Here is a 12,440-nt window from a genome sequence, read left to right on the forward strand (position 1 = left end):
TACTGTTCCCGATGTGACATCGGACCACCTAAAACTCTTTTAGGAGTTAACAGAAAAACATTAAACCGTGCCCCCCAATCTGGGGGAAACACCAACATTTACAATGCCCCCCCTCTCAGAGTTCAGGTTTTCATTAATCACTCACTATTTAAATACTTTCACTCGTTTTACCCAGAGCTGGTGTGTTAAGTCACCGTGTGAGCAAATACAGATTAAACAGTAAAGTAAAACTTGGAGGAATTAATCTGAAGTCTGAGTGAGTGATTTTCCAATTTAAAAATTGCCGATCAAGCGCACTCCGTAATTGCTCTCAGCAGGAGTTGGGGGATTTGGTAACTTAACACAACCCACTGCTAGTTAGAACTGTCCACAAGAATTTAAAAGTCAATAGAATTATTTAACAAAACTGCAGGGTTACAATCAGGATTTGTATGACAAAAAATATTGACTGACAAGATACAGCCTAAATGCTTTAATTAACTTTCAATACTGACAACGATCACTCATTCTTTACACATGTTTGATAATCACTGAGCATTTATTCAGGGCCTCTGCTCAAAGCTGCCTGGAGCAAGGGTGGTTTCATCATCTTTATTATCAGCAAGTTGTGAGCGCGCTAAAACCCGCAAATATTGAACAAACTTTCCCCAAGCTCCAAGTTATAAAACAGTAAGTGGAAAATGTACAGAACAGAGTTGTATTGAAATTCAGCTCCATCATCTCATATTTTAAAACCATTTAAAAGTTTGTTAAACTGTAGCCAAATGCTATATAAATTAATTCAGCATTTTCATAATTTCTTACAATGCTCATCAACATTTCTAGATTATGAATGAATTCAAAACATGCTATAAAATAAATGCATTGAGGTCCAAAGCCTGATCCTGTACAGAAATGGAAAGAAACTCGTTGTAAAGCAGAGGGTGGAAATCCAAAGATTTGCAAATGTTAAATTGGAAAACCACTGTGTGACCCGAGATCCACAAAGTGCCCTGACACAGGGAAGAGAGAGGTGATGAGGAGAGGCTGGGGGGGTGCCGGGGGTGATGGGGAGGGGCTGGGGGGAATGTGATGGGGAGAGACTGGGGATGCCGGGGAGAGACTGGGGGTGCCGGGGAGGGCTGGGGGCGTGATGGGGGAGTGATGGGGAGAGGCTGGGGGTGCCAAGGAGGGCTGGGGGCGTGATGGGGAGAGGCTGGGGGTGCCGGGGGGTGATGGGGAGAGGCTGGGGGTGCTGGGGAGCAATGCCTATTCAGCAAGGTGACTGGGAGGGGAGGCAGTGCCGAGTGCTCGGCGATCATTGAGGAGTCAGTGGTGTGACGGGGAGCAGGAGCAGCTCCCCCGGGGGTGGACCTGGTTTCACTCGGGCTGCCCAGGAGACCGATACCGTCACATTGACCGATAGCAGAGATGCTGTGAACCGCTCGGAGCTGCGGAACTGGGCGAGCCCTCCCCCAGCATATCACACACAATATTTAAATACAGAACCGAGCTGGTCCCGCTCTCGGTGCGATCATGGAGTTAGGATCACAGGGCAAATGGCGCATTGGCGAAGGTCCCATAGACCAGTAACCCAGCCACACACCGCCAGCTACAAGTTCCTGACTTCGGGGGGGGGGGGAGCGGAGGGTTTAGGGAGGGGGAGTAGGGAAGGGGGGAGGGGAGAGGATGTAGGCAAGAGAGAGTGTAGGGGAAGGGAGGTGGGAGAAGGGGGTGTATTGGTGAGGCCGCACCTGGAGTACTGCGTGCAGTTTTGTTCACCTTACTTAAGAAAGGATATACTAGCTTTGGAGGGGGTACAGAGACGATTCACTAGGCTGATTCCGGATATGAGGGGGTTATCTTATGATGATAGATTGAGTAGACTGGGTCTTTACTCGTTGGAGTTCAGAAGGATGAGGGGTGATCTTATAGAAACATTTAAAATAATGAAAGGGATAGACAAGATAGAGGCAGAGAGGTTGTTTCCACTGGTTGGGGAGACTAGAACTAGGGGGCACAGCCTCAAAATACGGGGGAGCCAATTTAAAACCGAGTTGAGAAGGAATTTCTTCTCCCAGAGGGTTGTGAATCTGTGGAATTCTCTGCCCAGGGAAGCAGTTGAGGCTAGCTCATTGAATGTATTCAAATCACAGATAGATTTTTAACCAATAAGGGAATTAAGGGTTATGGGGAGCGGGCGGGTAGTAAATGGAGCTGAGTCCACGGCCAGATCAGCCATGATCTTGTTGAGTGGCGGAGCTGGCCTACTCCTGTTCCTAATTCTTATGTTGTTTTCTTATGTATGTAGGGGATGTAGGAGGGGAAGGGGGGAGGGGGTGTTGGGGCAGAGGGGAGAAAAAAAATCTAACAAAAAACAATCAATTTTTTCCCCTTAAATATTCTGATAACTAAAGATCCTCGCACAGCCCATTCTAGAGTCCCCGAGTGCCTTGTTGGGTGAAGAATTACTTCTAACGGGATGTCCCGGCTTGGGCATGTTGATAAGGTGTTGCCCCCATACACGGAATCCGGAATCCCAATCCGCAGGGACCGCTTTTCCAGCCGGAGCAATCCTGGTCTCGTCTCGGGAGGAACCCTTTCACCATCGGGCGCCTGACTTTCAATCCCTTTGGGTAAATATCTCACTACTCACATTCCGCTCCATGCCTGTGCTTTCATTGAATAAAGACGCGCATGGTTAAAGAATGAAGGATGGCGACTTGTTTCTCTGCAGAATCGATGTGGTCAGGACAACCCCCCAGCTCTGTCTCTGATGGAGATGGAGGGCTCAACTCTTCCGTCATTAACCACAACTTCGCAACTCTAGAGTTTGTTATTACCCAGCCCAGTTAGAAGTCTCCTGTTTTATTGCAAACATATTTATTGGAAACAATTATTTTCAGTCCCCAGGCCTCTCGAGAAAGATTGACCGTAGCCGGCGACAGTGTTGGCCGATTGGGGAATATGACACATACAGCCATTCACAATTCAATCTCACCGAGGCAGGATTGGTGCAAGTTACACTTTTCTGATGTCAAGTGTACAAAGCCCGAGTTAGCAACATTCAGCTCACACCCGTCACCAGCTTGCAACACAACCGGAGAGAATAAGGGGATAAGGGGTTATGGGGAGTGAGCAGGGAAGTGGAGCTGAGTCCATGATCAGATCAGCCATGATCGTATTAAATGGCGGAGCAGGCGCGAGGGGCCGTATGGCCCACTCCTGCTCCTATTTCTTATGTTCTAAAAAGGTTAACTGATCCTGTGGCCCCCAACTAGTTACACATGGACACTTGTTGAAATTGCTCTGCAGAGGTTCGGCATCTAGACACAGAACTGCTCAAGGAGCTGACCGATTATTCACACCATGACAGCTCCACACAGACCCAGCCATAATCTTCACTAACTTGCCAAACAAGTCTGATGGACGAGCTGCCGGTGATCTTGGCCAGTTAGTCATTTCTGAACATCATCGCAACCCACAGATATCATCACTGGGCTGCCGGCACTCTGCCTAAACTTACCCCGAGAATTTGGGGCCCTTAAAGATCACACAGTGGTTTGTGCAGTGAGGTGAAGCAGAAAAAGCCGATATAAAAAGTTCAAACAGTACAAAAACGCTCCGTCATTTACTTAGAAGATACATTTCCTAATCTACCTTTAAAAAAAGTCTTTCATTTGTGTTTGCAAAGAGCAAGTGAATACATGCTGATGGCCAGACCCATCCCTGGCTCTTTAGTCAAAGCAGCTCCTTCTCTGCAGCTGGCATTGGACAGTTCGGAGTGAGTCTCTATCATACTTGGAGCAGGTTAGTGAGACACTACTGCTCACTCGGTGGGTTACTAGTTACCTGCATTGGGCAATTACTGACCGGGACCCCCCCCCCCAACCCCAACCCATCGCATTCCCTTTTTGAATGTATTTGTACAAAGGAGAGAAAGCTTTGATTTGATTCTCTGCCCAGTGGCCAGTGCAGTTTGCCGGGAGGTCAGACAAAGTCCGGAGACATTTTCCCTCCCTCCCAGTCAGCACAACTCCAGGGGGGTGTCTGTAACACATGTTTAAAAAAAAAAATCCACTTTGCTGGTGCCGACCCAGGGATCAGGAGCACAGAAACATTTACAATCAAACTGAGCTGGTGCTGTCTGTGCTCCGAGACACGGGAGTAACTTCGGAATCCACTTCAAAAGGGGAAAAAAAGCTGGATTCCTTTGCCAACAAACATGCCTGTTGCACAGATGTGAGTCACGGCAACCTTTGCACACGCTGGTTCGGGCTGGGGTTGAAGGGCGAGGGTGGGCTGCAGCATTTGGGGAGGGAGGCCAGCGAGTGCAGGGGAGAGATTGCAGGGTCACCGCACACAGGCTGGCTGCGTTTAGCGCATTGGATTTCTTTGGCAAAAGGTAAGTAAGCATCTCTCCCGAACTGTGCAAGGAGCAGGTTTCCAAGTGCAGAGGATGACTAGAGTGGTGCCTGGCTGGCAAAGCTTTGAGTTTCTGAAGAATGCTTCGCAATATCGTGAGGACATCGACCCGTCATCCTGCACCAACATTACGCTTTGTACTTTTTACCACTTCTAGAGATTTGATGGAACAATGTCATTGAGAAAGCCATCCCGAGAATCTGCAGTAGAACAAAACAGCACTAATCAGCTGAGAGAAAGCACACAGTCAATATTTGACAAGAATTTATATTTCAGTCAGCAATGATCTGGATCCTCCTCCAAGCTCTGCTAACATCTCTGCGCAAATCGGAACAGCAGACAGGAAGGGGCTATAGGGAAATAATGATCGCCAAGAGACAGAAATGGGCGAGGAGCAGGGAACAACAGGTTTTGGGGAATGGTGATCAGAGTGATTCAGAATGTGTGATTTCCACATTCACCAAGGGAGCGGAAGGAGCAGCGTGGCGACCTGGTCCAACAGGCTGACCGGCCCACGAGCACCATCGGAGCAGGCCAGGGAGTGGACGGCGGGATACCACTCCAGGGAGCAGCAAGTGCTGGAGCAGGAGAGCAACGGCAGTGAAGAGGGACGTCACCCCAAGATTCAGGTCGCTGATTAGAGCTTGGGGAGGTACAGCAGGAGTGGCGAGAAGTTGTAGAGGGACGTGATCGGGGCCCAGAAGAGCCGAGGGCCCAGGGGCAGCACGGGACAGCGCACACTGCGATGTGCGCGCGCGCTCGGTCTGTGCAGCAGAGCTGGTCTCTAGTAGTCTTGGGTAATCCTTGCCACTGGACCAACGGCCACCACATGTTTAAAAAAAAAATCCACGCACAGGCATCTTCCACCCTTCAGGATGTAGTTCGGGATCTGGAATATTAGGTCCTTCATTGAAACACCTGACGTGGAAGCAAGTCATCCTTGCTTCGAGGGACCGCCTATGATGATAATGAGTGCATTTAGAATTGAAAATGATCTAGAACAGTGGAGGTTTCAGGAGATTTAATAGAAGTGTATAAAATGATGAAGTGTCTGGACTGTGGCTGTGTGGACAGACTTTTTGAGCGAGACAGGTTGGGGATCACGAGGGGACAAGTGTACAAGCAGAAGACTCGGTTAGATGTCAGGAGGTTTAATTTTTTGCAAGGAGTTGTTAAAACTTGGAACAAGTGTTAATCATAGAAAAAGCTGTGAAAGAGCGATCCAATTAGTCCCACTCCCCCTGCTCTTTCCCCACAGTCCTGTACATTTCTCCTTTTCAATTCCCATTTGAAAGTTACTATTGAATCTGCTCCTACCGCCCTTTCAGGCAGCGCATTCCCGATCACAACATCTCGCCGCGTAAAACAATTCTCCTCATCTCCCCCTCTGGTCCTTTTGCCGATTATCTTTGGTTACCGACCCTTCGGTCACTAGAAACATTTTCACCTTATTTACTCTATCACTCTGCTCCAAGGTGAACAACCGCAACTTCTCTAGTCTCTGCACATAACGGAAGTCCCTCATCCCGGAAGTATGGCGAGTGTGATTCTCTGCAACAGTTCACAGGAACAGGAGGCGGCCATTCAGCCCCTCAAGCCTGCTCCGCCAACAGTTAGATCATGGCTGATCTGCATCGTAACTCAATCTACCCATCTTGGTTCCGTAACCTTTAATACCCTTACCCAATAAAAATCTATCAATCTCAGTTTTGAAATTTTTAGCTGACCCCCAGCGTCTACGGCTTTTTGGGGGGGGAGTGAGTTCCAAATTTCCACCACCCTGTGTGTGAAGAAGTGCTCCCTGACATCACTCCTGAATGGCCTGGCTCTAATTTTAAGAAAATGACCCTTTGTTCTGGACTCCCCCCCCACCCCCCCCGCCTTCCCACCAGCAAAAATAGTTTCTCTCTATCTACCCATCAAATGCTTTAATTGTCTTAAACACCTTAATTAGATCACCCCTCAATCTTCTATATTCTAGGGAATACAAGCCTAGTCTATGCAACCTGTCCTCATAATTTAACCTTTTTAGCCCTGGTATCATTCTGGTGAATCTGTGCCATGCCCCCTCCAAGGCAGATACATTTTCCTGGGGTGCAGGGCCCAGAGCTGTACGCAGTTACTCCAGATGGGGTCTGACCAGAGCTTTATAATCCCTTCCACAGATTGTATTCCACCCTCCTGAAATGAAGGCCAACATTCCATTAGTCTTTTAAATTACTTTTTAATACCTGCCCATCAGTTTTTAATGATATCTGTACTTAGAGCGCCTCCCCCCCCCCCGAAATAGGTTAGGTAGTGGCACAGGTCTTAGTGCTCAGAGACAAGAGGGTGTGACTGCAATTCAGGCAGGTAAGGGGACCCCAGGTGCAGTGCTCGAGGAGCCTCGGCATTTGTCCTTATACAACAGGTAGAAGGTTCTTGCTGCCTGTGTGGATGAGGGAAAAGCCTGCAGCCTGCAAATTGAAAACAAGGGTCTACAATGTGGCCAAGACTAATGGGAGGCCAGAGGATTGGGAAGCTTTTAAAAGCCAGCAAGGAATGACTAAAAAAAAAGAGGGAAGATAGATTATGAAAGTAAACAAGCACGAAATATAAAAACAGATAGTAAGAGGTACTGAACAGGTATTAAAAAATAATTTAAAAGACTAATGGAGTGTTGGCCATCATCTCAGGAGGGTGGAATACAATTGGTGGAAACGATGTTGCAGTTTATATAAAGCTCTGGTCAGACTCTATCTGGAGTAACTGCGTTCAACTCTGGGACCTGCACGCCAGGAAATATGTATCTGCCTTGGAGGGGGCACGGCACAGATTCACCAGAATCTCCTCTTGTGCGGAACCTTGTCAAAAGCCTTTTGAAAGTCCAAATACACCACATCCACTGGTTTCTCCCTTGTCCACTCTGCTAGTTACATCCTCAAAAAATTCCAGAAGATTCGTCAAGCATGATTTCCCTTTCATAAATCCATGCTGACTTGGTCCGATCCTGTCACTGCTTTCCAAATGCGCTGCTATTTCATCCTTAATGATTGATTCCAACATTTTCCCCACTACTGATGTCAGGCTAACCGGTCTATAATTACCCGTTTTCTCTCTCCCTCCTTTTAAAAAAAAATGGTGTTACATTAGCTACCCTCCAGTCCATAGGAACTGATCCAGAGTCGATAGACTGTTGGAAAATGATCACCAATGCATCCACTATTTCTAGAGCCACTTCCTTAAGTACTCTGGGATGCAGACTATCAGGCCCCGGGGATTTATCGGCCTTTAATCCCATCAATTTCCCTAACACAATTTCCCGCCTAATAAGGATATCCTTCAGTTCCTCCTTTTCACTAGACCCACTGTGTCCTAGTACAATCCTTTGTGACAGAACCGAAGTATTTGTTCAATTGGTCTGCCATTTCCCATTATAAATTCACCTGAATCCGACTGCAAGGGACCTACGTTTGTCTTCACTAATCTTTTTCTCTTCACATATTTATAGAAGCTTTTGCAGTCAATTTTTATGTTCCCTGCAAGCTTCCTCTCGTACTCTATTTTCCCCCTCTTAATTAAACCCTTAGTCTTCCTCTGTTGAATTCTTAATTTCTCCCAAGTCCTCAGGTTTGTTGCTTTTTCTAGCAAAATTATATGCCTCTTCCTTGGCTTCATCGAAACATCTGTGAACTCATGTGGGAGCAAGTCATCCTCGTTCGAAGGACCGCCTATGATTGATTGATGTTTCCTGCCCGGTGCCAGGGTTAAAGACATCTGCTCGCGGCTGGAGAAGAACTTGGAGTGGGAAGGGAAGAATCCAGTTGTTGCGGTTCACGTAGGAACCAATGACATAGGTATGACATAGGAATGAGGTTCTGCTGAGAGAGTTTGAGGGGTTGAGGTCCAAATTAAAAAGCAGAACCTCAAAAAGGTAATAATCTCTGGATTGTTACCTGAGGCATGCACCAATTAGCATAGGGATAAGCAGATTAGAAGGTTAAATGTGTTGGTGAAAGAGTGGTGTGGGAGGTTGGGGTTTTGCTTCATGGGGCACTGGCACCAGTACGGGAAAGAGGGAGCTGTTCTTTTGGGACGGTCTCCACTTAAACTGGGCTGGAACCAGTGTCCTGGCAAATCGAATAACTAGGGCAATAGACAGAGTTTTAAACTAATGAAGGGGCAGGGGAGGAGGGGGTGGAGCAGTGGGAGGATTCAGAAAAGAGTAAATTTGAAAGCAGCACAAGCTATGAGGACAGATTGGATAGTCTGGGTTTGTTTTCCTTGGAACAGAGGCTGAGGGGAGACCTCATTGAAGTGTATAGCATTATGAGGGGCCTAGATATAATGGATAGAAAGGGCCTATTTCCCGGAGGTGCATGTAACAAGGGTAATCATCATCATCATAGCCAGTCCCTCGGAGTCGAGGATGACTTGCATCCACACTAAAAGTGAGTTCTCAGGTGACTGAAGAGTCCAATGCGGGACCTACAGTCTCTGTCACAGGTGGGGCAAACGGTGGTTGAAGGAACGTGTGGGTGGGACTGGTTTGCCGCACGCTCTTTCCGCTGTCGACGCTTGGCTTCTGCATGCTCTCAGCAGAGACTCGAGGTGCTCAGTGCCCTCCCGGATGCTCTTCCTCCACTTTGGGCAGTCTTGGGCCAGGGATTCCCAGGCATCGATGGGGATGTTGCACTTTTTTAAAGGAGGCTTTGAGTGTGTCCTTGAAATGTTTCCTCTGCCCACCTGGGGCTCACTTGCCGTGTCGGAGCTCTGAGTAGAGCGCCTGTTTTGGGAGTCTCGTGTCAGGCATGTGGACGATGTGGTCTGTCCAGCAGAGCTGATCGAGTGTGGTCAATGCTTTTATGCTAGGGACGTTGGCCTGAGCAAGAACACAGATGTTGGTGTGCCTATCCTGCCAATGGATTTGCAGGATCTTGCGGAGGCAACATTGGTGGTACTTATCCAGTGTTTTGAGGTGCCTGCTATACATAATCCATGTCTCTGAACCTTATATGAGCGCAGGTATCATCACTGCTGTGAAGACCATGAGCTTGGTGCTGGGTTTGAGGTCCTGGTTTTCAAACACTCTCTTTCGAAGGCGGTGTTGTATCTCGTCATCAATGTCTGCTCTTGTTGACAGTAGGCTCCTGAGGTATGGAAAATGGTCTCAATTGTCCAAGGCCTTGTCGTAGATTTTGATAATCTGGGGGCAGAGCTGTGTGGTGGGGGCAGGTTGGGAGAAGACCTTTGTCTAACGGAGATTTAGTGTAAGACCCATGCCTCGGTGAAGGTGTTGACGATGGCTTGGGGTTCTGCTTCCGAGTGTGTGCAGACGCAAGCATCGTTTGCATACTGTAATTCGATGATGGAGGATGGGACGACCTTGGATCTGGCCTGGAGGCGGCGGAGATTGAACAGATTCCCGTTTGTCCTGTAAATTTAGCTCCACTCCAGCGGGGAGCTTGCTGAGGGCGAGATGGAGCATTGTAGCAAGGAAGATCAAGAAGAGCATTGGTGCGATGACACAGCCTTGCTTGACCCCGGTCCAATCGTGGTATGGGTCTGTGATGGATCCATTGGTCAGGATCACAGCTTGCATGTCATCGTGGAGCAGACATAGGCTGGTGATAAGCTTTTGAGAGCAGCCGAATCTGAGGAGGACGCTCCATAATCCATCACGGTTGACAATGTCGAAGGCTTTTGTGAGGTCAAAGGCGGCCATGTACAAGGGTTGGTGCTGTTCCCTGCATTTCTCTTGTATCTGCCACGCCATGAAGATCATGTCCGTTGTGCCCCTTAGTGGGCAGAATCCGCATCGTGACTGTAGGAGGAGCTCTTCAGCCACAGGGAGAAGGCAATTGAGGAGGATTCTTACAATGATTTTCCCAGTGGTCGACAGCAGGGAGATTCATCTATTGTTACCGCAGTCGGACTTGTCACCTTTCTTGAAGATGGTCACAATTACAGCGTCTACGAGATCTCCTGGCATGATCTCCACCTACCAGCTAAGAGAGATGAGGTCATGAATCTTCGCCAGTAGTGCTTCTCTGCCATGTTTTTGTGCTTCATTCCACGTTCGGACTGGGGTCACGCAAGGCGGAGGAGTCGAGAACCAGGGGTCACAATCTCAGAATAAGGGGTCGGCCATTTAGGACTGAGATGAGGAGAAACTTCTTGACTCAGAGGATGGTGAATCTCTGCAATTCTCTGCCCCAGAGGGCTGTGGAGGCTCAGTCGTTGAGTATATTCAAAACAGAGATCAATAGATTTTTGAATATTAAGAGAATCAAGGGATAGGAGGATAGTGCAGGAAAGTGGAGTTGAGAGAGAAGATCAGCCATGATCTCAGAGTGGCGGAGTAGGCTCGAGGGGCCGAATGGTCGACTCCTGCTTCTAATTCTTATGTTCTTATTTCTCTGCTCCTCCATAGTTCCTCGCTTCTCAACATTTAGAAAATACTTTGATTGCTCTTTCTCGGGTCCAAAGTGGATGACCTCACACTTCCCCACATTGAACTCCATCTGCCACAGGCTTGCCCACTCACTGAATCTATCGATGTCCCTTTGCAACTTTCTGCTCCCATCTGCTCGTTTTAGGGAGCCACCTTCAGAAAGGAGCTGGGCGTATTTCTCTCTGTGGCTTGACATTGGTGTGTACAGAAGGTCGGTGGGATGTTGGGTCTGTTTCTTACGGTCACTGTGATCTCCTGAAACTCATTTAGATTGCCTCCAGCGAGCTGGAGAGGGAGTTCCCTGGATTGGCCAAGGGCTCTTTTTAAATGCATGTTTTTTTTGCCTCTCCCAGGACTATAAGTGGGTGGGACGACCAGGGCTAATGGCACCTAGTTGTATCATGACTGGGACAGGCGCGATGGTGCCGCTGGCCTCGTCCTACCTGTATGCTGATATTCAGAGAGATTGCTTGGATCGTCAGCATCGGTTTAATGCATGAAGCAGTATGGTGACTCAGTGTTAGCCCAGAGACACTCTCCACACACCCGCTTCAGTTTAGTTTCTGCAAGGCAGGGTGCCTTCCCTAACTGGGGAGGGTCACTCTGGCCGCTCGTGGTTACAGCAGCATCACCACGCGTCCCAGAAGCAGCCCAGCCTGCGCACACCTGGCTGCTTGCGGCCAGCACACATGGCGGTCGTAAAAGATCAGAATCAACAACTCCGATAGTGCTTTAAAGTTTTGAAATCTGCATTGCTACATTCTGTTTCTAGGCCTGGATCAATTTAAAGGACGTAACATTCTGTGAAGCTGCTGCCTTACTGATTCAATCAAAATAATGAGAAAATATTTCACCAAAAGGAAGGGTGAGCTCTCAGTATTGATTACAGCACTCGAGAGGTTTCATGTATGTGAGGGGTTAAAGATAGTCTGTTTGGTTAGAATTAAGGAACAATAGAGGAGCGGTTAGGTCACCAAATAGTGGGAAGGCGATAGAGGAGAAAATTTGCGCACTCATTACAGAAAGATGCAAGAACTACAAGGTAGTGATAATGGGGGACTTCAATTATCCTAACATAGACTGGGATAGTGACAGTGTAAAGGGCAAAGAGGGGGAGGGGATCCTGAAAAGTGTACACGAGAACTTTCTTGCTCAGTGTGTTTCCAGCCCAACGAGGAAGGAAGCCTCGCTGGGGAATGAAGTGGGGCAAGTTTCAGTGGGAGAGCATTTGGGGAACAGTGGTCAGGATGTCATCGGGTTTAGAATAGATATGGAAAAGGACAAATGTAAAAATACTTAACTGGAGTAGGGTTAATTTCAGTGGGTTGAAAAGGGATCTGGCCCGTGCGGATTGGAATCAAAAATTGGCAGGTAAAACAGTAATTGAGCAATGGGAGGCCTTCAAAGAGGAGATGGTTTGGGTACACTGTAGACACGTTCTCGTGAGGGGGGAAAAGGAAGGCAATCAAAGGTAGAGCTCCCTGGATGACCTCAGATATGGAGGTTAAAATGAACTGACAAAGAAAGGTTATGACAAATATATGCTTAATGTCACAGTCGAGAACCATGCTGAATACAGAAAGTACAGAGATCGAATAAAGGG

At 47.9% G+C, this 12,440-nt stretch overlaps 1 protein-coding gene across 4 annotated transcripts in view; it reads right to left on the reverse strand.

Annotated features, from left to right (window-relative positions):
* Positions 1-457: 457 nt before the first annotated feature.
* LOC139280617 (tetraspanin-9-like) overlaps positions 458-12,440 on the reverse strand; it is a 230,992-nt gene continuing 219,009 nt past the window's right edge. For all 4 annotated transcript variants that reach the window (XM_070900177.1, XM_070900178.1, XM_070900175.1 and 1 more), the window contains one exon: positions 458-4,604. In XM_070900177.1, coding sequence (XP_070756278.1) covers positions 4,533-4,604 — 72 coding nt within the window. In that variant the 3' untranslated portion in view covers positions 458-4,532. The remainder of the gene's footprint in view (positions 4,605-12,440) is intronic.

This window comes from Pristiophorus japonicus, chromosome 15 (assembly GCF_044704955.1).
Source record: "Pristiophorus japonicus isolate sPriJap1 chromosome 15, sPriJap1.hap1, whole genome shotgun sequence".
NCBI lineage: Eukaryota > Metazoa > Chordata > Chondrichthyes > Pristiophoridae > Pristiophorus > Pristiophorus japonicus.